The sequence below is a fragment of the Python bivittatus genome, unplaced genomic scaffold (assembly GCF_059951505.1).
Source record: "Python bivittatus isolate LINGU-HERP-01145 unplaced genomic scaffold, Pbiv_v1 ctg000030_np1212, whole genome shotgun sequence".
Taxonomy (NCBI): domain Eukaryota; kingdom Metazoa; phylum Chordata; class Lepidosauria; order Squamata; family Pythonidae; genus Python; species Python bivittatus.
The window spans coordinates 966,842-990,358 of NW_028277031.1; the positions used below are offsets into that span (position 1 = coordinate 966,842).

The 23,517-nt window shown below is 51.0% G+C and overlaps 3 protein-coding genes across 5 annotated transcripts in view; 1 reads left to right on the forward strand and 2 right to left on the reverse strand.

The window, feature by feature from the left end:
- COG7 (component of oligomeric golgi complex 7) overlaps positions 1–2,580 on the reverse strand; it is a 29,536-nt gene extending 26,956 nt beyond the window's left edge. For 2 of the 3 annotated variants that reach the window (XM_088151993.1, XM_088151982.1), the window contains exons 1-2: positions 2,475–2,580; positions 399–616 (exon numbers count right to left, since the gene is read on the reverse strand). In XM_088151993.1, coding sequence (XP_088008119.1) covers positions 399–564 — 166 coding nt within the window. In that variant the 5' untranslated portion in view covers positions 565–616; positions 2,475–2,580. Of the gene's footprint in view, positions 1–398; positions 617–2,440 lie in introns of all 3 variants that reach the window. The other variant, XM_088151991.1, reaches the window with a different exon arrangement.
- Positions 2,581–6,204: 3,624 nt separating this feature from the next.
- Positions 6,205–12,605, reverse strand: EARS2 (glutamyl-tRNA synthetase 2, mitochondrial). Its single transcript, XM_088152004.1, has 9 exons — positions 12,372–12,605; positions 11,376–11,531; positions 10,409–10,598; positions 9,279–9,751; positions 8,753–8,861; positions 8,196–8,349; positions 7,702–7,832; positions 7,024–7,156; positions 6,205–6,919 (listed from the first exon to the last, which is right to left on the reverse strand). The coding sequence occupies exons 1-9, from the start codon at positions 12,427–12,429 to the stop codon at positions 6,824–6,826; spliced, it is 1,500 nt and encodes a 499-aa protein (XP_088008130.1). The 5' UTR covers positions 12,430–12,605; the 3' UTR covers positions 6,205–6,823.
- Positions 12,603–22,544, forward strand: UBFD1 (ubiquitin family domain containing 1). The gene is made up of 7 exons (XM_088152015.1): positions 12,603–12,859; positions 13,242–13,523; positions 13,620–13,828; positions 15,319–15,384; positions 15,529–15,634; positions 18,078–18,160; positions 21,935–22,544. The coding sequence occupies exons 1-7, from the start codon at positions 12,712–12,714 to the stop codon at positions 22,043–22,045; spliced, it is 1,005 nt and encodes a 334-aa protein (XP_088008141.1). The 5' UTR covers positions 12,603–12,711; the 3' UTR covers positions 22,046–22,544.
- Positions 22,545–23,517: the final 973 nt, after the last annotated feature.

Consider the following 23,517-nt stretch of genomic DNA (forward strand, 5'->3'; position numbering starts at 1 on the left):
CAGATATTTCATAATATTCATTATCACCAGAACCATAATTTCAGATATTTCATACTATCTGAAATTATGAAAAGCATGCAAGTTTCTTGTGAGAAAGCAGAGAAAACCACCTTCAAAATTTGGAAGTGGGAAAACCCTTTCCGAAGGCAGAAAAATAAGCTTAGGCTAACCACTTTTTTTGTTTAGTCCAGTCTCACAAATATAAATACTGTAATCATTGTATCACATAGTATCTGTCCTGATTGAACTGCAACGCTGGTATCCCAACAAGGCTTGTAGAAACATCTGAGTGCCAAAGATAATCTGAACTGTACGCATCTGCCCAAAGCAGCTGCTTCCACCATTGTGTAGCCCCTGAAACTTCCAAAGTGAACTCCCCTTCATGACAGCAGCATCACCTTCCACAGCATTGTTGACCTCTTGGATGAAAAGCTGCAACTTCATCACCAGGGTAGCTGCGTGAGCATCCACTTTGCCCGGGGCCTCCTGCTGCACAGCCCGGAAAGCCCCGTTCACCCAGGCCTTGACCTCAAAATCATCAGCCAGGAACTTAGAGAAATCCATGGTGGCTGCCACACTTTCCCCACTGCATGGGGCCCGTCAGCAACAGCAGCACCTGATGATACAAGGAAACAGACAGGAACAAAAGCCATAGTTCAGCAAGTGCTTTGTCTGCAGAACGCCTTCAATTTTAAAAAAGGTATGGGTGTTAGCGCTACAATGCATGGGCTTACATGCCATTTGTCTGGGGTAGCCTGAGGATTTCTGCCCTGAGCAGAGGATTGGACTAGAAGACTCCCCCCCAGCAAATCCTAGGATTCTATGAAGTTGGCAAGCAGTTTACTGTCTAGGGAGTCCTTGGTGCTCTCCGTGTTTGGTGGTTACCTTGCAGACATTTCATTACCTGGCTAGGTAATATCATTGGTGCTAGTGAATCTGGGGTTTGCTCCCTGTTTACATACAGTAGCTTGTGCTGGCAGTGTTGGTGGACCTTGGTAATTCCTTGATTAACTGACCATCTAGGCTGTGATCATGTGTGAAACAAGCACCCCAAATCTCTCTCTGGGTTAGTCAGAAGTAGAGTTTTATTGGAAGCGTTTGCAAAGGCTGGTGGGCTTCCTTGCAAATAAGAAGCCACGCCCACATACACACTCCGGCCTAATTATATACCTTCCCCATCGCAAGTCCCTCCCCTTTTCCCCATTGGCTAAGGTACTCTGGGTGTACAGTCTTTCCGGCCGCTCTAGGATTTCTCCCTGGTCCCTCCCACCTCATCCATTGCAAGTCTATGGTAATTTGCTCAAGGTTTCAGCTAATGGCATTATACTGATAAAGACTGCCCCGGGTTAAATTAGCTTTTATTTAGATTGTCCCACACAAGGAGACAACTTCCTCTCCATCTGCCACTATTTGATAACCATAACACTTAACACTACTTCCTTCTCTCTCACACAGCTGCACTCTTAGCATGCTCAAGCTACTATTTGTCAATAATAACATATTTTATCCATCTCTCACAATCAGAGTCCACCAAGACAAAGGCAGGCAGTTTGTTGTCCCCTAGATGAAGGTTTTTCAGACTATGTTCTGTGGAGCTCTAGAGTTTAATGCGGTTGCTGCCTGAAAAAGTCTGAAACCCCTGCTCTAGTCCTATCCAGCCAGGCTCTCCAATATCTCGGGAGAGCTGTCATTGGAAGGATCTGGAAAGGAATTACTTTGAAACTGGGCGATTTGCTAAGTGTAAATGAATACTGAATACAAAGTACTGGACCGCGTACAAATGGGGCAATGAGATAATCGGGGGCACAATACAGCGAGAGGGCCAGCGTGCTGTAGTGGTTAAAGGCACCGGGCTGGAGACCGTCGGCTCCAGTCCCGCCTCAGCCACGAAGCCGGCTGTGGCCCCCGGGCCGGTCCGTCCCCCTCAGCCCTGGGAAGGCGGCGGCCGGGGCCAACCGCTCCCGGAAACGTTGCCAAGACAGCCGCCGGGAGTCAAAAGCCGACCCGGAGGCACCAAGCGTGATAACAGCGACCACGCGGCATCTAGACGCGGCACCCGAACAACCCGAAGCGGGCTGGACTTCACCTCCCGCCCTGGCCGCGGAAGCCCGCGCCTCCCGAGGGGCCCCGGCCGGCCCGAGGCCCTTTCCCTGCCGGGAGCGCGACCCCGGCTCTGCCCTGAGGCGCCGGAGGAGCGGCGGCCGCGCGGGCGGGGCCTGCCCAAGGCAGCGGGGCTAAAGCGGGGCGGGGCGCCGCGACGAGCCCGGCGAGGAGGGCCCCGCGGACGGGCTGCGTCGGGCCGGGCGGAGCCGAGCCCGGGAGCGAGGCCCCGCGGGTGCCGTGGCCTCGCCAGCCCCACGGAGGAGCCCGGGCCCTGCCCCCGTCGGGGGCGCGCCCTACAGCAGCGCCGGCGAGCTTCGCGCCCCTCCGCGCCCCTCACCTGCCGACCTCCTCAGCGGGACGCCGGAACTCACCTGCGCGCAGGCGCACTGGGCTTCCGCGCCCCCGCCTGACCAAGTGGCCCGGCGGCCATCTTGGTGATGGGCCTGCGGCTTCGCGTCTCTTCAGCGGGGATTTCCGGAAGCCACGCCCCCCTCTCCGATTGGCTGGCGGCCGACCCTCGCGCCCCAGGATTGGGCGGGCCCGTCGCCGACTCCGCCCACCGCCCCTCGGCGAAGGGCGGACGCCCCTTTCCCGGTCCTGCTTGCCGTGAAGAACGCGCAGCAGGCGCAAATCCAACCGGGGTAGTCTCTTCCTGCCCCGCTGCGGCCAGATGGCAGCACGTCGCCCTAGGCGAGGAATCCGCGCTCCCAGCGTGGGAGATGCCCGCAGTTGGATGACGAGTCCAGGGAGACCGCCACCAAAACCCTCCACGCAGCTGGCATGAGATGGACCGCTGCTGCCCACTTGTGTTTCCCTTCCACCCATTAACCCCCATTTGCTCTTAGGCAATTGCAGCCTCTTGCACTATTTTGTGCAATTTCGAATCACAAGAGTGGCCTCACTTTTGCACCCTGAATCAAACATTCACTGGTCTCCGAGTGGGGGGGAGGGAAAGAGGTCAAAACAAGGCCCACCTTTTATCAAAACAGGTACCGAGAGATTGGCACAAAGTTTCCAGAGTTGCAAGTCAGCATCTCCCAAGCAAGCCCACTGACTGATCTGGCACAAACTCATTTGCTATCCACTGGATGCCCCCCCGCCCCGTTTCTCCCATGTGTCTTGTGAGGGTTGGCCAGTAACAGGACTTGCAAAATCACAGCTGGAAGGTCCAGCCCTGTGGCTGGCTGACACTGGATTGCCATTCATCCGCCAGAAGGAGAAACCAGTGAGGAAGGCTTGAGTGCAACCTCAGCCCTGCAGGGAAACCCATGGCTCTCCCGAACACCTCAAAGACTGCGTGAGGTTAAAAGGTCTCCATCCTCCCTTTCCAGTCCAAAATGAATCACCTCAGAAGGTTAAGTTAAAAAAAATCAGGAAGAGGAGCGGGAAAAAATCAACAAATTCAGGGGTGGGAGATTGAAATCAGCGGAGGGGAAGGCTCTGGCTGCTAACCAAATGCTACCAACGGTGGGCCCAGGAAAGCCTGCCTGAGGAGAGACTCGCAGCCTGGCGGCACAGCTGAGATACGGCAGGACTCCCAGAAACGCTTCCCCAGTGCATCTGGTGGGCAGTCAGGCAGGCAGGGGAAACGGGGTCCACCCACACCCCAGCCACCCTTGGCAAAGTAAACGCAGCTCCCCCGAGAAAGGCTCACGGCTCCTGATTCCAGTGTGTTCCCCCACACCAGGGCATCCAGCGGGAAGAGCACTCCCTCCCCCTGGGATCCAGGTTGTCACCCTCAGAAGTACAATCTGGCTTTGTTTCCCATTGCCAGAGCCATTTTAGCACAAGCTTCCCCACCCAGACTCTGTTATTCATGCTGTCCTAACTAAAACCACTCCCCTCTGAAAGTTCTTGGAGTGGCAAGTCCCAAGTGGGGGGTGCCCTGGAAGCTCAGAGGGAAGGGCCCTTTGGGTGACTCACCCTGGGGACAGCAGCCCGGGCAGCACCATCACCCAGGTGGTTGGCTGGCCAGGAGCTGAATCGGAGCATGGCCTTCTGGCCGTTTTGCTCATAGAGGGTGAGATGTGGAATTGTGCCTGTGGGGGCAAAGAGGATGGTGATCAGGAATCAGAGTACAACGAAGCGTTGGAATTGGAGAGGAACGGGTGAAGGGGACAGGAGGGGTGCACAGCCGGTAACCCTCCCAGCTCCTTTCCCAGAGCTTTCTAGAGTCTATGGAGGTCCTTGTGGTGATGGGGGCGGGGGGGCCAGAAGAGGTTGGAACCAGATGGTCACTTTCATGTCATCCTTTTGGAAACAGGAGACAGCACATCCAAGTTAGCCCCCTCTTTATCTCAAGGGTCTCCAACCTCTCAGAACCAGTGGAATTCCAAAATCATACCAGAAGTCTTGCGCCAAGAGGGCTGCCTCCTTGGGCTCTGCCAGCCAGACATATTATTTTCCTTGAAATGACAAATAAATTGAGGCAAAAAAAAAAAAAGCCCTGCCTCAAAACTTCAGTACCAAGCGGGAGGGGGGTTCAGCAGAGGAACCCAGTCCCCCCTGTCAGATGCCCTCCTTTCCCTTCAGGTGGCTCAACCCTCTCCAAGGCAGTTCTGGGCCCCTTCTGGCTTCCTTGCCTACCCCCACCAGTTGCTCCATCATCCCCAACCCTTCCACGGCTCCTTCCCTCCCTCTTTTTGGGGACGGGGCAGCCAGGAACCCCAAGCTCCTTCTTCGCCTCAAGACGTCTCTGCTGCAGGTCTGGCCCGGAGGAGAAGCTCACTGGAGGCCTTGGGCCACCGCCCAGCACCGTCAGGCGCATCAGCGGAAAGTTCGCTGCGGTTCCCGCCTCAGCTTTGGTTTTGCGGGTGGGAAGCGCTGCGGTGGCCGACAGAGGAAGGCACGCAAACAGGAGCGCCAGGCCAGGCGTGGGTTCGCAGACTTCCCCAACGTCGTTATTCAGCAATGCTGCCCGGGTCCCAGGACAAAGAGCTGGACCCGGAGGAGCAGGAGGCTCGAGTCGCTTTGGGGGCAGTCAAATCCCGGGCTGTCTCGGGAAGCATCGCTACTTTTACTCATTCCAGGGGAAGATCCAGGACAGGACGGATGCCCGCTGCCGCCCGCCCCTCCACCCAAGTGTGCTCTAGACCCCCGCTGGAAACATGCCCCTCGCCTGCGCCATCCTCGCTTCGCTTCCTCCCACCCCTGCAGCCAGGGTACAAGCCGCGCAGACCCCACTCCAGCTACGCCGGCAGAGACGCGCAGAGGAGCAGAAGACCAGCCCAGTCCCACCTGGCGCTTGGCCCCCACACTTGCGAAGCCATCGCCCCAGAGGGCCCCGGGAAGCTGCCTCACAGCCAGGGCCGCCACCGCCTTTCTGTGGCTCAGCACTCTCTTGCCAGCCGAGAGAAAGCTCCGCTGCCCGGCGGGGTAGAACCTGGCAGGCAGAGGGCTCTCCTGCAGCAGCCGCCTCAGTCCTGTGGGCAAATGGCGTCTGATGTCAGACGAGGCAAGCTGGGCAGCCCTCCCAAAGGAGGCCTCCACGCCGGGCGGGACTTCCAGGGTGGAGCACCTGGAGTGGAGCGTCAGGGACAGGCGACGGAGCCGGCTAGGATGGAGCCAGTTTCCTGGCCCGACAGGCCTCCTGTTCACACAACTGGCTAAACTGGGGTTTGTTCACTTTTCTGAAAGTTCGTGACACACCAAACCAACCGCATTTCAGCCCATGTTGGATGAACCTAGCCCAGTTTGTTTACATTTCACCACCTCCTGCAAAGCCAGAAGTGGGTTGATTAGGGAAACCACAGCTAAGCACATCTGCTAATGCAGTGCCTGCATCCTGGCCTTCCCATTAAGCCATGCTCTGGACTAGCTGCACATGTGGTGAGCAGTTTGGCTTGTTAATCGTGGTTTAGGGCTGCAAATAGTGTGTGAATCAGTCTCTTCCCACTGACAAGGCTTCCAAATGAGTGGCTCCCTCAAGGACAGCCTGAGTATTCCAGCAGAGGCTCTCCTTTTTCAGAAAAAAGCCAAACTATTTAGCAGAAGCAGCCCAGCACCAAGCACCATCCCTGTCTGCAGCCCAGGGATGAACCTCAGTGGCACACTTGCCAGCCACACGTGCTCACCTACAACAGACAGACATTGCCACACATGTCACAATGTGAAAGTCTTTATTGATTAAAGCCCAGAGTTCAGGACCCAATCTCACCTTGCACAGCAGATGAGGGAGGGAGGGATTCACAAGGTTCAGCTGCAGAGAGACCTTTCTGTAGCAAGAACCCCGCTATTGGAAAGCTCCCTGCCCCTAGAAAACCAGCAAATCGGGGAGAAGGAGGGATGAAGCCTGGACTTCTCTCTGATAAATCAACTGTCCTTGGGGGACACGTGCAGATTCACGTGCTGAATCTGAGCTTTCATCTGGGTTAGGAAAATTTAGGTATAGCTCAACAAAAACACGCAAGAGAGTTGATCCTGATTTCCTAACTCCCACATCACTTGCACTTTCAGAGCTCAGTTTGGTCCTTTGGCCCACGGCAACTAGAGGAGGAATACCACACAGGATGCTAGGACTGGTCTTTATGTAATCTCAGCAGGCCTTTAGATCAAGCTAGTATTTTTCCTTTTCTATTGAATCCGAACCCAGCATCCATCAGCACCAGGCCATGTTGCTGTAAAATCAGTGAATATTCTCTGTGCACTGCCTTCAAGCCTTGGAGGTCTTTACCTAGCTCCGCCACGCTTAGTCTCGCCAGAGTTCTCCCTCTGCCTCTGCTCAGGGAGCAGGTCCGCTGCACAGTGCCCCCCGTATCCGAGCCCCGGTCTCCTTGGGTCCCAACAGGACCATCATCTCAGCAACGCTGGGTCCGTCCTGAAACAGAAGGGCAGTTACCACACAGGGAGGCGCAAGTGAGCACAGTTCCCCCAAGTCAAACCCAGAACAGAGGAAGGATCTGAGGAGGGAAGGAGACTCGCCTGCAGGCCACTGAGGGCAAGGCGGAGGAGCCTCATCATACTGCTGTACTTGGTGCCACTTATCTGCTCATGCAGCTGCCTCAGTTGCTGGCCAAGTTCTTCAGGTCTCTGAGTCACTGGCCCTTCCAGCAGCCTTCAGGAGAAAAGAGGTGATGCAGTCAATCCAGAGCAGGCTGAAAGTTTGGGCCAGAAGATGAGGGGCCTTGAGCTGGCCCAGCTTAACTTCTCAACCACACTCTGAGAACCTGGCATTCAATAGAGGGCCAGGCACCTCCAAAGGACTCTTTTGGGGAACCCTTGGACAAATAGCAGAAACGCTTGTTGAAGTGATCATCTGATTGCCCCACCGGAGTGTCAAAGTCCATCTAAATTTGAATCCAGCAGGCATCTTAAGACCAATCCCATGGTACAAACTCAAGCTGCTAGTTTAATGCCACAGTTCTGGCAGTTGATGAAACTTTCATTTCATTAAAATTACTACAGAGAGACTTCATCACAACAGTTTGTATTCTCTTTTCACATGGCGCATGTACCATTTGAGGGAGGCCCACTGACAACAGAAATTTATTCTAGCAAGGAAAATGCTAATTTTCACATGAGGATGTTTACAGTGATGGCAAATAGGAAACTGTCCCCAAGAATAAGTAAGATTCCCCACCAAGATGGTGGCCAGTTTACCTGAGGACCACTCTTCCTATCTCATCTGCCTCAGTGGAGACAGCCAGCAGCTTCTCAGAAGGCACAGAGGGTCGGATCCACAAGAAAGTGTAGCTGGGTGACACCAAGTCCTTCAGATGGCTAATGTGGCCCTAGGGAAGAAGGAGTTTTGAGAAACAGAGTGCCCAGGAGGGAGAGCCCCTGCTGCCTTCTCCCCGCCCCCCCGTCCTGCTCTCCGAGGTGCTGTCCTTCAGCTGAAGCGCTTCACTCAACTTGCCAAATGATCCACCATGGACAACTAACAAGCATTACAGCCATACAGGCCATACTTGCTGGTCAGGTAAGGAATTAAAAGCCCTTTTATCCAGATTGCACTCATCTTAGCACAGGCCAGCATACGCCGCCCCCACGTGGTTCACATATATGGGGCCATGGAGTTTTCATACATCTAAAGACAACAGTCGGTTGGCAGGAATCCACAGCAGACCCCCGGGAACAAACTGCTTCTGACTTACTCTTCTCAGCAGCAGCACTTGCTCTATGTAGCCCTTCTCAAGGACCTCTCTGTCCAGAAGCTGGTTCCCATAGACTTGCTCTACAGAGGCCTGAACCTCTGCCACAAGCTTTTGCCGTAGCGTCTCATCTCCAATCTGCCGGGCCAGGTGGATCCTATGCAAAATAATGTGTTAGATACAGGCAGACACATCTGGGCCTCTTCTGGAACGAAGCCATAGCAACCCTTAAGATGAACACACATCACTAAAATGGCCTGCCACATGACCAACCCCAACAAACACCCCCCAGCTCAGCCCCCTTGTAATGCAGAGCCCAATCTGGCAATGCTCTTTTCCAGACTATTCCAGCAAGATATGCTGACACCTTGGGAAAGTTTGGGGAAAGAAATTGTGGTTCCCCCATTACTCCTAGTCAACTTCAAGCAGGAGGTGAAAGAAACCAAGGTGGGACAGGGGGACCAGCCTCCAAAACACTGAACAGGGAGCTGGCTATACTGTCATAAGCTAGAGAGCAACAATGAATCAGGAGACGTATGAAGCCCCTTCAATTTCTCCACCTGTTGAATTCTGGCAGTTTCTGCAGATCCAGGAGGGCTGAGTGCCTTTCAATCCTACTCAGATCAAACTCATCAACCAGCTCCTTCAGTGTTCGTCCCACTCGATTCTCTGCAAAACAGATCGAGCTGCTGCTCTTGCTCTTCACAGACACTTGATTTCTACAATCCCTTTCAATGTGCAGGTGCCACAGTCATTCCTCCCACTTTATCCACAGCCCCTTCTACCTGCCCATCCCTCAATCTCCAACCATTCCCATCTCCACGTGCCTCCATGCGACTGATGGTCAGCAAGTGGACCCCCAGGCTGGAGAGCAGGTAACCATTTAGAACAGGAGCTGTAGTGGCTGAGGACAAGGGACCAAGAGCAGGCCAGAAAGAGGGAGGGGTACAAATTACCTGCTGAGGGAGTGGGCCTTTATACCAGTTCCTGCATGCTGTCCCTGCCACGGTTGGAAAGTAAGACACAAACGGTCCTGAAAATAACACACATTCACCTTCCTTCACCTACGTGGTATGACTGCATTACCTGCAAACCCTGAGCCACAGTGCGTGATGAGATCCAGGAGGGTTTCTGGCAAATAGCCATCTTGAGCAAACTCTTCCACAAAAACATGTCCCTGTCTCTTGGAGAGCTTACTGCCATCTTTGTTCAGGAGTAGTGGAAGGTGCCCGAAATGAGGTGGGTCCCAGCCAAAGGCCCTGTAGAGGAGGAGGTGTTTGGAGGTGGAGGTAAGCCATTCAATTCCACGCAGAACATGGCTGATCCCCATCAGGTGGTCATCTACCACGTTGGCCAGGTGATAGGTTGGAAAGCCATCACTCTTCAAAATCACTGGATCACCTTCCACACTGGCCACATCATGCTTGCTCCACCCATGGACTAGATCACAAAACGGCTCCGACCGCTCTTCTAGGCAAAAGCGCACTGCATAGTTAATACCTTGAGCCATCTTCTCAGCAACCTCTTTGGGGCTTAGGTGACGACACCTGTTGTCATACCTAGAGAAGGAAAGAATAAAAAAGAACATCAACTCTCACCGTGACTGCAGGTGCTACCAACGTGAAGCAAGGGCTGGAAAAAACTAGGAAAACAGACTGAAAATAGAAAGACGACCTTTGGGCTTAGTACTTTCCTTGCAAAAAGTTCCAGAATCAATCCCAGCCATTTCCAGCAGAAAAAGTCTTATGGAGTCCCTGGGGTTCTCTGAGCTTGTTTTCTTGCAAACATTTCGTTACCCGGCTAAGGTAAGATCTTTAGTGCAAGAAAACAACCAAGCTCAGAGAACACCAAGGACTCCACAGTTCAACCCTGAGCTATATAGATTCCCTTCTATTGAGGGAAAGCCCTTCCTGAATTTCTGGAGACCCACACTACCCAAAAGGGCTGTGACTCCCTTGAACAGAGTTTCTGATGTCCCTCTGCTTGCAAAGGGCTGGGCTCAGGGATAACATTTCTTTGCTTTTTAAGCAGCAGGATGAGGAACTGGAAAACATCAGATTGGTCATGTAGTGTTTCTTAAGATGCCCAGAAGGGATGGATTAACTTTGCACAACTGAAGTTACTCTGAAATTAGCCTCTTCCTCCAACCACAGGATAAGGCGAGAATTTAAGGGTCCGATGCTACAGTTCAGCCTCACAACATCAACAGTACTTACCGTGGAGTTTGCTGATTGCGCAGTGCTTCCTTCTTAAGCAATTCCAGGCGCTGGGGCGTGCAAAAACAGCGGTAGGCAGCCCCCTTCTCAAGAAGCAGTTCTGTGTATTTCTTATATAAGTCACATCGTAGGGATTGTTGGTAAGGGGCAGCGGGGCCTCCCTGGCGAGGGCTCTCATCTGGTGGCAGGCCTGCAGGCAGACAGCAGCTATGAGCAAGGCAGAGGGATGACAAAACCACAGTCCAGCCCAATCTACTGGCCACACAGGCTCTGCCCCTCCACCCTCGGGGAGCCCTGTAAGCTAGAGCAAGGGTCCAGTTGGTGGCACATTCACCGATATGCTAAAAATCCCCACATTTCATTCTCAGGAGGCTGACTGACTAGAAATTGATGCACACCCCTAAGGTCCACTTACCCAAAGGGTTACAGACCCTGGAAGAAGCTGGCCACAAGTATCAGGTGAAAGCGAGTCCGCAAGGAAGCTCTGGACCCTGAGAAAGTGTCCCACAGGGATCTCCCCAACATAAAACAGGCAGATCAACAGCAGGAAGGATAGCTCTCTATACTCCGGGCATCACTGTGTGGTGTTCAGAGATGCACCAACAGACTTGGGAAAGCTCTACAGCTGCTATTGCTGGTATGGGGGTTAAGCCTCCAACAGGACTAGAAACACAGACTGGATGGACTGTTACCATAGGGAAGTGTGTTGAACAAAGAACAAGGCCAGCTGCACTTTCCATTCCCTCCTGCAGTGGCAGAATCTCTAACACCCACAAAATGGGTCTGGAACAGGGATGGACCGCTTGCAGCCACATGCAACCCCTTCCCCCCAACTTCTCTCTGGCTCCTGGGGATGTGCCCCCATCACACTGGCAGAAAAAATACTGCTAAAATTATAGCAAAAAAGAAGGCTTTAAAAAGGAAGAAAAACCACACTTCATCCCCTTCAACAGGCTCTGGCCCTTACCTGCCCACTCCAATACATCCTCTATGCTTTGAGAAGCTGCCGATACCACACGGCTTTGATCGGTGTCTTCCAGTCGAAGGATGAAGCTGCCTTGGTGCTTCTGGGCAAAAAGATAGTTGTACAGAGCAGTCCGGAGCCCTCCCAGATGCAGAAACCCTGTTCAAAGTATGAAGCAGAGCTCAGAGGAAATGGGCACATCAGCCTTGAGGGGAGGCTGAGCGGAGAGAGAGAGAGAGAGAGCGACCTTCCCTTCCCTTCCCTTCCCTTCCCCAGGCAGAGAGCGCCAGGGAGGGAAAGCGCAGGGCACCTCCGGCTGCCCGCTTAAAAAGCGCCCTCCTCCCGGAATCCCAGCGGAGGCCGTCTCAGCCCTGGGATCTGAAAGGAACCTGCACGGCGGGAGGCCGGGCCCCCTCCCGTCAGCAGCACACGCAGGTATGCGCAGGGGGGGGGGAGGAATTAAGCTCTACGAGCAGCTCGTGTGAAGAGGCGCAGAGGGAAAACCGCAGAGGTGGACGCAAACCCCAAGGCTACGAAGGCAGGAGAGGGGCGAGGGCCTGGGGAGGCGGAGGCGCGACTGCCCACCGGCTGCTCTTGGCGGCCGAGCGAGGTCGAGGGGAGCGATCCGGCCAGGCCTGAGAAACCCAGAGCAAAGCGACGGGCGGGCGCCCGGAAGAGCGGCTCGGCGATAAGAGCCGTTCCGCGGCGGCGGCGGCGGCGACCCCGCTTCGCCGGAGCGCCCCTCCCAGGGACGCCGCCAAAGCCTCTTCCCGCCCGAAGCGCCAAGGCCCCGGCGTCTCCCGGAGGCCAGACGGACCCTGCGCGCCCAGAGGCACGGCGGGCTGGCGCGGGCCGCCCTTCGGCCCCTGCCCTTGCCGAGGCCGACCGCCTCCGCCTTCAGGCCCTCCGGAAGCCACCCTTCGGCCTCCTTCGCGTCCCCCGCCCACCCGGCGGCGCAGCGGGGCTCTCGGGGAAGCGCAAGGCGGGGGCGCGGCTCACCGGTCGGGCTGGGCGCGAACCGCACTCGGACAGCGCGGGCCCCCACGACCGGCGCCATGGCGGCCGCGGAACCGGAAGCCCCGCCCCCGCGGGCGCAGCCTATCAGCCCCGGCGAGGGGCGGGGCTTCCCCGGCTGTCGCCTCCACGGTCCCCCCGCGCCCGGGACGGGATTACGGAACTCGCGGCCACCAGGCCTTTCCCGAGCGCGTGAGGGAAGCCTCCAAGGCCGGCCTGGCAAGAGCGCGGCGCGGCGCGGCGGACCAAGACGCGGAAGGCTCCGCGCGGGCCCTCGGGCCCCGCCGCTCCTCCTGCCAAGACGGCTCGGATCTTGCGGAGTTCCATGGGGGCGGGGCTCACCGGCCGGGCCCGCCCCTCGACCGGGACGGGCGGCTACGGTGGCCGCCGAGGGCCAATCGCAGCGCCCTTCCCGACGCGCCCCGCGGCCGGGCTGTACACAATCATCATGGCCGCCACCTCCGCCTCCCCCGGTGCGCGTGAGACCGCAGCCGCCTCCCGGCTCGTCCCCGGCGGCGCGCGAGGCGGCGGCGGCCCGGGGTGGGTGGGGGCCGCGCCCGCGGGCGCCTCAGCGGAGGTTCCCCGGCACCAACCCCGGCCGCGCCGTCGGTGGGGCGCCCCCAACGCCTCCCCAGCGGGCCCGGCGCTTCGGCCTGCGGGGCTTTGTGCGGGGGAGCTGGCTGTGCGGCCGCCGCGGCCGGCCGAGAGGGGACGGCGCGGAGGGAGGGACGGAGGGCCCGGCCGCGGAGGGGCCCCGGAAGGAGCCCCGCGGGGCTTGGGGCGAGGCCGGGCCGGGGTCCGCGCAGGTGCCGCTTCGGTCGCGGGTCTGTCCCTGATTGCCTTTGCTTTTCGCAGACTCGGAGGAAGCCAGCATGGACGCAGAAGTCCGGAATCCACCCGTGGGTTGCCAAGGCGAAGACGAAAATGGCTCGCTTTCCGCTGAGAAGCCCTCGGAGCCGGATGAGCCCCCGAGCGACCCACCCGATTTGGAGGCCTCCGTGAGCAACGGGGGTGAATCCGAGATGGAAAAGGAGTTGGTCGAGTTGAAAATTATCTGGAACAAAAATAAGTACGACTTGAAGTTCCCTCTTGACAGCACAGGAGCAGACCTGAAGCTGAAAATCCACTCGCTGACAGGTGAGACCACCGCCTCTTGTTTCCTGGAGAAGCAGCTCAGCCTGCCTTGGGAAGACTCCTGTTTTAAGCGCTCCCTGTTGGTTTCCTCTTTGGCAGGCCTTCCACCTGCAATGCAAAAGGTCATGTTTAAAGGACTGCTCCCAGAGGAGAAAACCTTACGAGAAATTAAAGTGATCAGTGGAGCAAAAATAATGGTGGTGGGCTCGACTATCAATGATGTCTTGGCAGTGAACACACCAAAAGATGCTACTCAGCAGGAAGTGAAGTCAGAAGAGACCAAAAAAGAGCCTCTCTGTAGACAAAAGGTTAGTTGGAGCCACCAGCTGATACGAGTAGTTTGAAGGTGATTTTGACTTTCCAAATAAGGTAAGACTGTTTTTGAATCATAGAAAAGGGGTTCTTTATATTTTGTTAAACTTTGTACGTTGATATTCCTTGTTCTCCATTAGTGCTCTAATTTTAAGATTAGTGGAAGCAATCTTAACAGTAAATTCATCACCTCAAGGCTACCAGCATGTTCAGAGACAGGCACTTAACTTTCTCTTTAACTTGTACAGAATCCACAGATTGGCAAAACTAGTTCAGTAGTGCATTTTGGTCACCAAATGCGCTGCTGCTTTTTGAGTAGTCTATCTGACATGTCTCCTTTGATGCTTTCAGTTGGTGGTTCTAACCACTAGTAGGCTTTGAGACTGGTGATGTTTGGAGGAGGATAGTCCGTGCTTATGTGTCATTCTTCATATATAGATGGTGTCAGGTGATTTGCCTAACATATTCTGATAGGTTAGGGGAACATTCCTTTTCTGAAACTCTGCCAGTTAATTTTGCCAGCAGTGAGCAAAAGAACCTGTTTCCCAGAAAAAGCATTTTCTTGCAATCCTATCTTTTTTTTCCCCTTGCTTTTATTTTCTTGTCACCGCACTGGCTTGTTTACAGGTAGTATCCAAGGCTTCATTTTTTAATTATTAAGCAATTGAGCAGACATAGACAGGCTATTTGCAACTTTCCAAAGCCTTTGGTTGGTTCACCATAGGTTATTTATAGCTGCTTTGCTCATTTTTGTTGGCTCTTGTTATTGTGAGGGTTTTTTGTCACTGTTGCTAATGTTGCCCATGATCTCTCATGTCTTGGCACTATCTCCTCCCCACCTGCTCCTCTTGTGGCTGATGTGTAGCAGCTCCAGCTGCCACTAGTCATTTGTTGATTTTTGCTTCTTTCTGCAAGCCCAACCACCTTGATCCTGTGATCATAGAACCCTCTAGCTGCAGTACATCAGAGTGTACACAAGCAGATGTTCCAGATGTTTTGGTCTCCCCATTCAGAGGTTCTGTGAACACCTGCATCAAGATTGTTGTGCAGTGCAAAAAGCTACAGAATGTTGAAAGCAGAAGTTACAGCCTAGTTTTGCAGCCTCACAGCTCTGTAACCACATAGAAAGTTATGCATTGACGGAAGTAAGAACATATTCCTTCAACTCAGTCTTTGAGTCTGAAAAGGTTGCCGGTCCCATCTAGAATTTCTGTGCAACTTCAGCCAGATTGTTTGCTGGGAAAATGTGAATTCTGTTCCATAAGAAAGAAATACCGATAGGATGAGAACAATTTGTGTGTCTTTTAATTAGTGTCTGTTTGCACCTTAATTGTAGGGTTGAGACCTAAGTAGGTGCTTCCTTCTGACTGAAGACTGTGCATCTGGGAATTTTTAGATCTCTCACTAATGTGCTGGCAAGTAAGCAGACTGGAAATCTTGCAAAGTTTCTATCATTCTTCAGTTAATTCTGATTTCTGCTTTACAGCAACACAGGAAAGTCTTGGATAAAGGGAAACCTGAAGATGTAATGCCTTCTGTCAAGGGTGTCCAGGTAAGGAAACAGGAGTCGAAAGGCCAATGGGTAGCAACACTAACTGTTCTTTTCATACTGATGGGCACTAAGAGAACATAGCATTTCTCTCTTGTACTGTAACTTGCTTTGTTCATAGAAAGCTTGTGTTCTGAACCTCTTTAGGAGCGTCTGCCAACCGTTCCTTTATCGGGCATGTACAACAAGTCAGGTGGAAAAGTGCGGCTAACCTTTAAACTTGAACAAGATCAGCTCTGGATTGGCACTAAAGGTGCGTGCCCAAAATGTGTGGTTGTTCAGATCCTGAAAGCTTAGCTTTGCAGGATAATTAGTACTTTGGGAACTGCTGACTTAATGCATTTGAGTTTATGAGCCTCATTGAATCTAATTTACCTGTGAATAAACCTGTTTAAGTTGCTCCGTTTTGATTTGTGAGCAATGTGTGAAGCTTGGAGAACCAAAACATTGGTGATGGGAGTATCTTTAACTGTCCTTGGACTTGATGCTTGGGGCAGAGGTCTGCAGTTTTGAGACACAGGTGGGCAGCCTCAGGACAGTATGTTACCCCTTTGATACTGTTGTGTGGCACTTGAAGCCCGTAGCATCACTCTGCTGAAATGCAAGTGAAATACTTTCTCTTGTGGTTCATGCTATGTGTAATTTGATGGGAAGAGAAAGACACTGATTTTTATTTTTCATGATAATTTTCTTTTTTAAAAAAAGACTCTTCCTGGCCCTACCTGCTCTCATGTCACTACCAATCCCCTTTGGTAAACTGTACCTTTGTGAGGTTACCAATTAATAGTTCCATAACCCAGAAAGGCAAAGTCACCAAATAACTCCCTGTAGCAGATTAACAGTGTAGCTGAATATATATCTTCTCCTGGGTAAGCCCCATTGCAGCCTGAAATGCTAAACAAGATGTAATTGTGAAGCTTCAATAAAAAGAATTGTATGATGGAATTTACAGAGCTGTTAAGTGTTGTTTCAGTTACATGTTTTAAATGGAGATGTTTTCTTGTTTGGTGCTGTTAAGCGTTACTGCTCTTGCTGATTGTTTATCTTTCAGTTGCAAATATTGTTAATTCAGTTTTTAAATACATCTACTTCTCATGTGCAGTAATGTATGCAAGCTTAATTTTGGCTGAATAGTATATATTCTGCAGGATTTAAGCATATGTTTAATGTTAGTTCCTTAGAGCCTCATTGAATTGAGTGGAATAACATTGTAGTAAATAAATCAAATGAAAAATAATTATCTCCTAATGGGATCAATGGGCACAGAATGCTTTGCTCTGCTAAGCTCAAAGATTTATGCTTCTTTTTTTCATATTGCAAAAAAACTCAATGTACTTTGTCTGGTATAGTTTACCTTTTATTAGTGTTATATTGAGCATGGTTCAGTAATTTTGTTTGTCCACTTATTGATATTATCTCTTCTGAAACAATGATTTTGTTTTAAATAAATGGAGAATGCTTTGCTCCAGTAAATGCACAGTTTGGTAATCTTTGTTATTATCTAATTGTCTGATTATAGCTAAGCAGTTGATAATTTGGGTTCTTGTTGTACTCTGAGCTTGGTTGTTCCTGCAGACATTTCTGTTACCAGTCTAGATAACATCAGTGCATGGGAGAGTGAAGTTTGCTGGTGGTTTATACATAGATTAGTTCTCTCTTAACATCCATTTGTTCAGCAACCATTTGAAGTGATGATGGCACTTAATGAAGGGACTTATGACCACTCCTCAAAATTCTGGCCGGTCACGTGAACAAACTTTGGGCCCATCCACATTTACAATCACCTTTTGGCCACCCACCTACCTGCTGCCCCTGCTGCTGTCATGCCAGCCACATTGCACACCACTACTGTACCGGCCAGGGCCTTCTTTTGCTCTGGGCTTCTTTCGCGAAAGAGGGCCCTGGGCGGGGCACAAGAGAAGCCCTGGCTGCACTGGTGCAAAAGAAGGTGGTGTGAAAGAAGGCCCCACCTGGTACAATGCAGCAGGCAGGGCTGGGCAGTGGAGGCAGCAGATAGGCAGCCAAAAGGGCAGAGATCAGGAGGGAGATAGGTGGGTGGGGGGAGTTGAAGAGGAAGCAGTCCCTTACCTTACTGAGGCTCAGGCTGGGAGGGACCAAGCTGGGAATGGCTTGTATCGGAGTGGGTCCTTGTCTAATGACTGGTGGGATTCAGTGAACGACGGCAATGGGGACTGCCAGGATTGCCATCACTAAGCGATGCAGTCACGTGATGTCACACTTTACGACCACATTGCTTAGTGGTGGAAATCCAATCCCAATTACTGTCGTTAAACAAGGACTATCTGTGGTAGCTTGTCTTGACAGTCTTAGGTGGGGTGTTCCACTATCAAGGAAGAAATCACACCCCAACTAAGATCGGCAAGGCAAGTTGCTGTATATAAACCATCAGTAAATGCTATTCTTCCATGTCCTGATGATGTCATGTAGCCTGGTAACAAAAAATCTACAGGAAAATAACCAAGGTCAGAACACCAAGAACCCACAATTTGATTTAGATATTAGCTACCATTGGAGTTGATCATTTATTCAGCCATAGACTGCATGTCCAGTAAGACAGATTTAGTGACGGTGTTCTTACCTTGTCCTTTTAAGATAAGCTTGGTAGATGGGAGGAGAGAATATTGGGAAATGTGGAACATCAGTTATCCAAAGTGATACTTTTTCTTTCATCGTAGAAAGAACAGAAAAGTTACCCATGGGATCCATCAAGAATGTGGTGAGTGAACCCATTGAAGGACATGAAGATTATCATATGATGGTAAGTGGCTTCAGCTGAGAAATTAAGTCTTCCCATGGACAAAGACAATCAGCTTTAGGGGCTCCAGTGGAGGTTTATCTATGGAGGAAGCAGTTCTTTATACAAGTGGTAGCTTGGTCCCTCAACAAGTCATATGTATTCATGTGTGTTAGCAACTTTAAAATATTAAAGACAGTTGGATCTCTTCTGCTTCTTTGGTGTAATAATCATCCTTGGTAGTTAGCTAGCTCTTGCCTTCACTTTCACTCTCTCCCATCTGCAGTCATCCCAAGTCCCAGATCAACTGACTCTCAAATGACTTGGTCTCCAACTGCTGCTGCTGGATGCCATGTCAGCCTGTAATAGAGCTCTGTCATCCATTATTGTATTATGGCAGATCTGGAATGTATCACCAAGATCTGGATGAGCACAGAAGGGGTTTTGGGCTAGCAGCGGCCGGATTCCAAGGCTGGGGGAGGGGTGGAGTGGCTGTTGTCATGTTAGAGATTCGGATGCCTCCTGGAGGCACTGTGCCCAAAGAATCCAATGTGAGACCTTCCTGTCAGTCAGGATATTGCTCCAGTCCTAGCCCGTCTGCTGTATAGCAGCTTCCCTGCTCAAGGCTTGACTGCTGGTGGAGTCTCCTGGAGCCATCAAGACTGAGTGACTCGCCTTCACTCAGTACAGAATCTGAAGTGGCTCAGCAGTTCATGGCTAGCATGACAACCGTGGACTGGATACAGATCACCCGACACACTTTGGTGGGCACACCCTGGATCTGTTTTATCCCAGGGCAGTTGCAACGTGGTATGCTGGAGAACATTAATGTAACGCCTGCTCTTTGTTGTGGTCAGACCACTGCCTGGTTGTCCTGGAGCTTCTTGAATCTTCACTTCAGGCGCCTGACCCATCCAGTAAATATTCAGAGTGTGCTTGGGGAATTTTCTGAGGCTCTGAGGGGCAGTCTGACCATAGCCTTAGTCACCACTTGAAATGAGGAGGTTACAAAGACCTGGAATTGGATTGTTCCTGAGTAGCCTCTCTTGTATGCTGATCTTAGGGCCCCCTTGGCTTTCTGAGGAGCTTCAGGAAATGAAGCAGCAGAAGGATACCTAGAGTGCTGCTGGGGAGAGACTAGGACCAACCTGACTGGAGTTTGTATTAAGGACTACTTTGTGACAATAAGAGCAGCACAACGCGATTACTTTCCTGCTCTTCTTGTGTCCACAGAGTGCCATTTAGCAGCCCAGTTGAGGGTGACCTGAACTTTCTCTGGGAAGGGGGTGTCAGAGCAATACCTTGCAGGCCACTGTGAGTATCATGCTAAGCAGCTGAGGGATAAAATCACTCGGATCTGCTCCAAACTGGATTCCACTGGGCAGGTCCTTTCGGGTTGGCTGAGGCAAGGTCTTGCCCTGTTATCTGGGAAGAGTTTCATCCTGTGAGTCTTGAGGAGCAGGTTCTCGGAGTTGTTAGTGCAGCAACCTGTATGTTAGATCCATGTCCCTCCTGCCTGGTCAAGGCCACCTGGAAGATAATGTGTCACTGCTGGCTTCGTTTTTGAGTGAAGGGGGGGTTCCCCCTTCCTTGAAAGAAGTAGCAAGTGCTCCCTCCTCAAGAAACCATCACTGGATCCAAGGATAGTGGACAATTTGCATTTAATATCTCACTTCCCCTTTTGAGGAAAAGTTGAGGAGAAGGTAGTTGAGCTGCAGTTCCAGAGAATCCTGGAAGAAACAGATTATCTGGAATCTTTTCAGGCCGGGATATAATATTAAGACAGCATTGATTGCACTTGATCTCAGGCAGGACCAGGAGAGAGGCAGTGCAACTCTCCTGCTCCTTCTTGATTTCTTAGCAGCCTTCAAGACCATTGATTGTGATACCCAGCTGGACTGACATTGGGGTATGGGAAGCACTGGCTTTCCTTCTGTCTCTTGGGTTGGTGTGTGGAAGTGGTAAAAGTGAGAGAGCAAGCCTTAAGCCTCCTCAGAGATCAGTGCTCTCCCCTCTCATATTTAACATGAGGCTGCTGGGAGAGGTCATCTGATGGCACAGGGTCAAGTGTTCTAAGCATGCTGATGAGTCCCAGTTATCCATCTTGACCCTTTGGCTATCCAAGTTATGCTTTTGAGACATTGTCCCGGGGGCTGGAGGCTGTTAGGGTCTGGATGGGAGAAACAGTCTTGAGCTCAACCCTAGCAAGACTGAATCGCTTTGAGTGCAGAGATCAGTTGCGTCTGAGAATTTACTATATTTAGTTCTCATGCGGTTGCACTTCCCCAGGTGAAACTGTGCACAATTGGGGTCCTCCTGGACTTATGGCTCTTGCTGAAAGAGCAAGTGGCAGCTGTGGCCAAGGAGGACGTTGCACAGATCCATCTTGTGCACCAATTGTACCCTTTTCTAAATCCACAGACCCTTCTCAGTGTCATTCATGCCCTAGTCACCTCCTATTTGGACTATTACAATGTGCTCTATAGGGGGCTGCTATTGAAGACTGCTTGAAACTTCCAATTGATCCAGAATGTAGCTGCATAAGTAGTTATGGGTGCATCTCTGTTTTGCAAGTGTCCTGGTTACCAGTTGGTTTCTGAGTGCCAGTCAAGGCACTGGTTGTCATCTATAAAGCCCTGGATTGGGCCCTGGATATTTTTGGGACTATGTTTCTCCAGTTGTCTGCCTGTCTTATAAGATCTAGCAGGGTGGATGTCATTGGGTCCCATCTACAGAACAATGCCATTTTGTGGGACCCCAGAGATGTGCCTTCTCTGTTGCTGCTCCTGCCCCCTGGAACAGCATTCCGCCTGAGGTTGGCTTGGCCCCAACTCTGCTGACCTTCAGGAAAGCATTAAAAATTTGCTTTTCAAGCAAGCTCTGGGTTGGACAATTTGTGAATGGTTACTGTTTGAATTTTTCTTTTTTTCCAGTGCACTGCAGCTGTTGTATTTGGTCCTGCAGGGGTTTTTAGTGCTGTTTTTAACCCATTGTATCCTGCTTTGAGTTAGTTCAATTAGGTGACCCTATAAATTGAAGAAGTAAATCCATTTACAGAAAATAGTGACACAGCTCTGGGTCTCTTGGCATTATTAACATCCCCTTTAATGCATTTTCTGCTCTCCTCCTGTTCAGTTACTTTGGGGGACAAGAACACGAACATCATCTCAGAATGCTATTTGCTTGATAAGCCCACCACGCCCCCAGTAGTGCTAATGGATGGTCTTGCATCTGGGGGGAACAACTATGATTAGCTGCTTTCTCTTCATTGCACATCGATGCTAACTGCTTTGGTTCAAAATCTGTTTTGTTGTGTCTAGCCTGGCAGACTGGTTTATACTTTCACAAGATAGCTAGATTACAAACCAGCTTCAGCCTGTGGTTGCAGTCCCAGTTTGGTTCAATTGGTTCCTAATTGGCCAGTTCAAATGTAGCAGCAGACCATGGTTCGTGGCATAGATGAATTGGTAACCAGGATGGAGGATCCAAGGGGAGGAGAAAGCAGGGTCCTCAGGGCTCCTTCTTGTGGTGCAGCTGTAGGGTAGCTGAACATCCACAAGCCTTACTGAGTAGGAAAAATGGGGCTGGGGGAGGGCCTCAGACTTGCCAGGAATGGCCCAAGACCGTTACTTTATTGCTGCTGGACTCCAAGTAAGAGTTTCTGATATAAAGACCTTGACTCTAACACTGCGAAGTAAATGCAGATCTTATATATGAGGGGCCTGACGCTGACCTGCGCTGAAGGAAGTGGTTGTGGCTTGTGGGTTTTAAACCTCCTCCTCCTCCTCCTCCTCTTAGGCTTTCCAGTTGGGCCCCACAGAAGCCTCTTACTACTGGGTCTACTGGGTGCCTACTCAGTACGTGGATGCAATCAAGGATACGGTGCTAGGGAAGTGGCAGTACTTTTGAAGGCACGCTCACCTCTGGCACAGGAGACTGAGACAGACCTTAAGGACACTGCTGGAAGAGGCCTGGATGTGAGTTATCCTGGAACTTCTTAATCAACACGATCTCGGAGAGGCCTGGAGGACGCCAGAGGTGGGGATCTCTCGCCATTAGTTTATTTTTAACTTAAAGCAGTGCAGCAGCAGCAGCTCTTGTTCTGCAGCAGCTTCAACCATATTTAAAAAAAGCAAATACAATGGAAATCAATAAATCTTAATTTACAAACCACTGTGTGTAATACACTTCAACTCTGCCAAGGGCAGCTCTTCAGATTTCAACAAAAAAACAAAACCAATACATCACTGTGGATTTTCTACATGATTTGGACAAGAGGCGGATATTTTCATAATTCTTCATATATAAGTATTATTGTTTGAGCTATGGGCTTGTAATTGGGAATCTGAAAAAATAGGTTTTACTCGGTCTCTTTTCCTGGAACATTAAAGAAAACTTTTGAACCGTATGTAAACTTGGGTTTTCATAAGCCATTCTCTTCCTTGTCCTTAGCGTTTTGTAACCTTTCCAGTATCAATGTGGTACAGTTTCCACTCTGAACTCAAAGAGGATCAACTCCTTTTAAACTTTGTGGTGAATCTTTCCATGTCTGTCACTAAGGGAGGAAGGGGTGATGTGGGAGATGTGCCATCAAACTGACACATTGCTTACTTGGATGTGTTTTGTTATTCTTTCCCCTCTCCCACTTCTGCTGCCCTAATCGGAGGAACCTAAGTTGCCTTAAGAAACTTTTTTTTGGCCATTTCTCTTAATAATCCAAGAGTGCTTTGCTCTTCTGGTGCTACTGTTGCTGCTTTGTGGATTTAGGATTTGGCATTTTCTTTCCACGGTGTAAAGGGTATTTGCTTAGAGCAGTGCATCCTGCTGGAACTCTTGGAAGAAATCGTGTCTTCTGAGCTAGCAGATGCAACCGAAGGTCTTGGAGCCAGTGTGGGTGCCAGGTCACAGCCACCTTCTTCTTTGGGGCTTTGGTTCCAGGCCTGCTAGTTCTGGAATGCCAATTTTCATTTTAGTTTTCCTTTTCTGTTCTTTTCTTTTTTGAAAACTGTGCTGGGGAATTGCGCTCACAGACCTTTTGTATTTCTTGGCAGACTTAAAGGGCCATCTTCTGGTGCTATTTTATCTATCTAGTGCCCTGGAAATGGTAAATTTTAAAGAGGCCTGGGAATCGTAGCAAGCTCCTATGGAGGCTGTTTTCTACAAATAACCAGGTTAGAGATTGGTTGTTATTCTGAAAATTATGAAGCCATGGAAGAGGAAAAGAATCCAGAAAAAAATAGACATGTTGGTCTATTTATTCTGTGTAATTTATTCTGCATAATTTAGCAGATAAAATTATTCTGAGTATATTTATGACAAATAAAAACATAAAATGTCTTAATTTTACTCAAACAGTACCTTACAAATATACCTAGTATTAA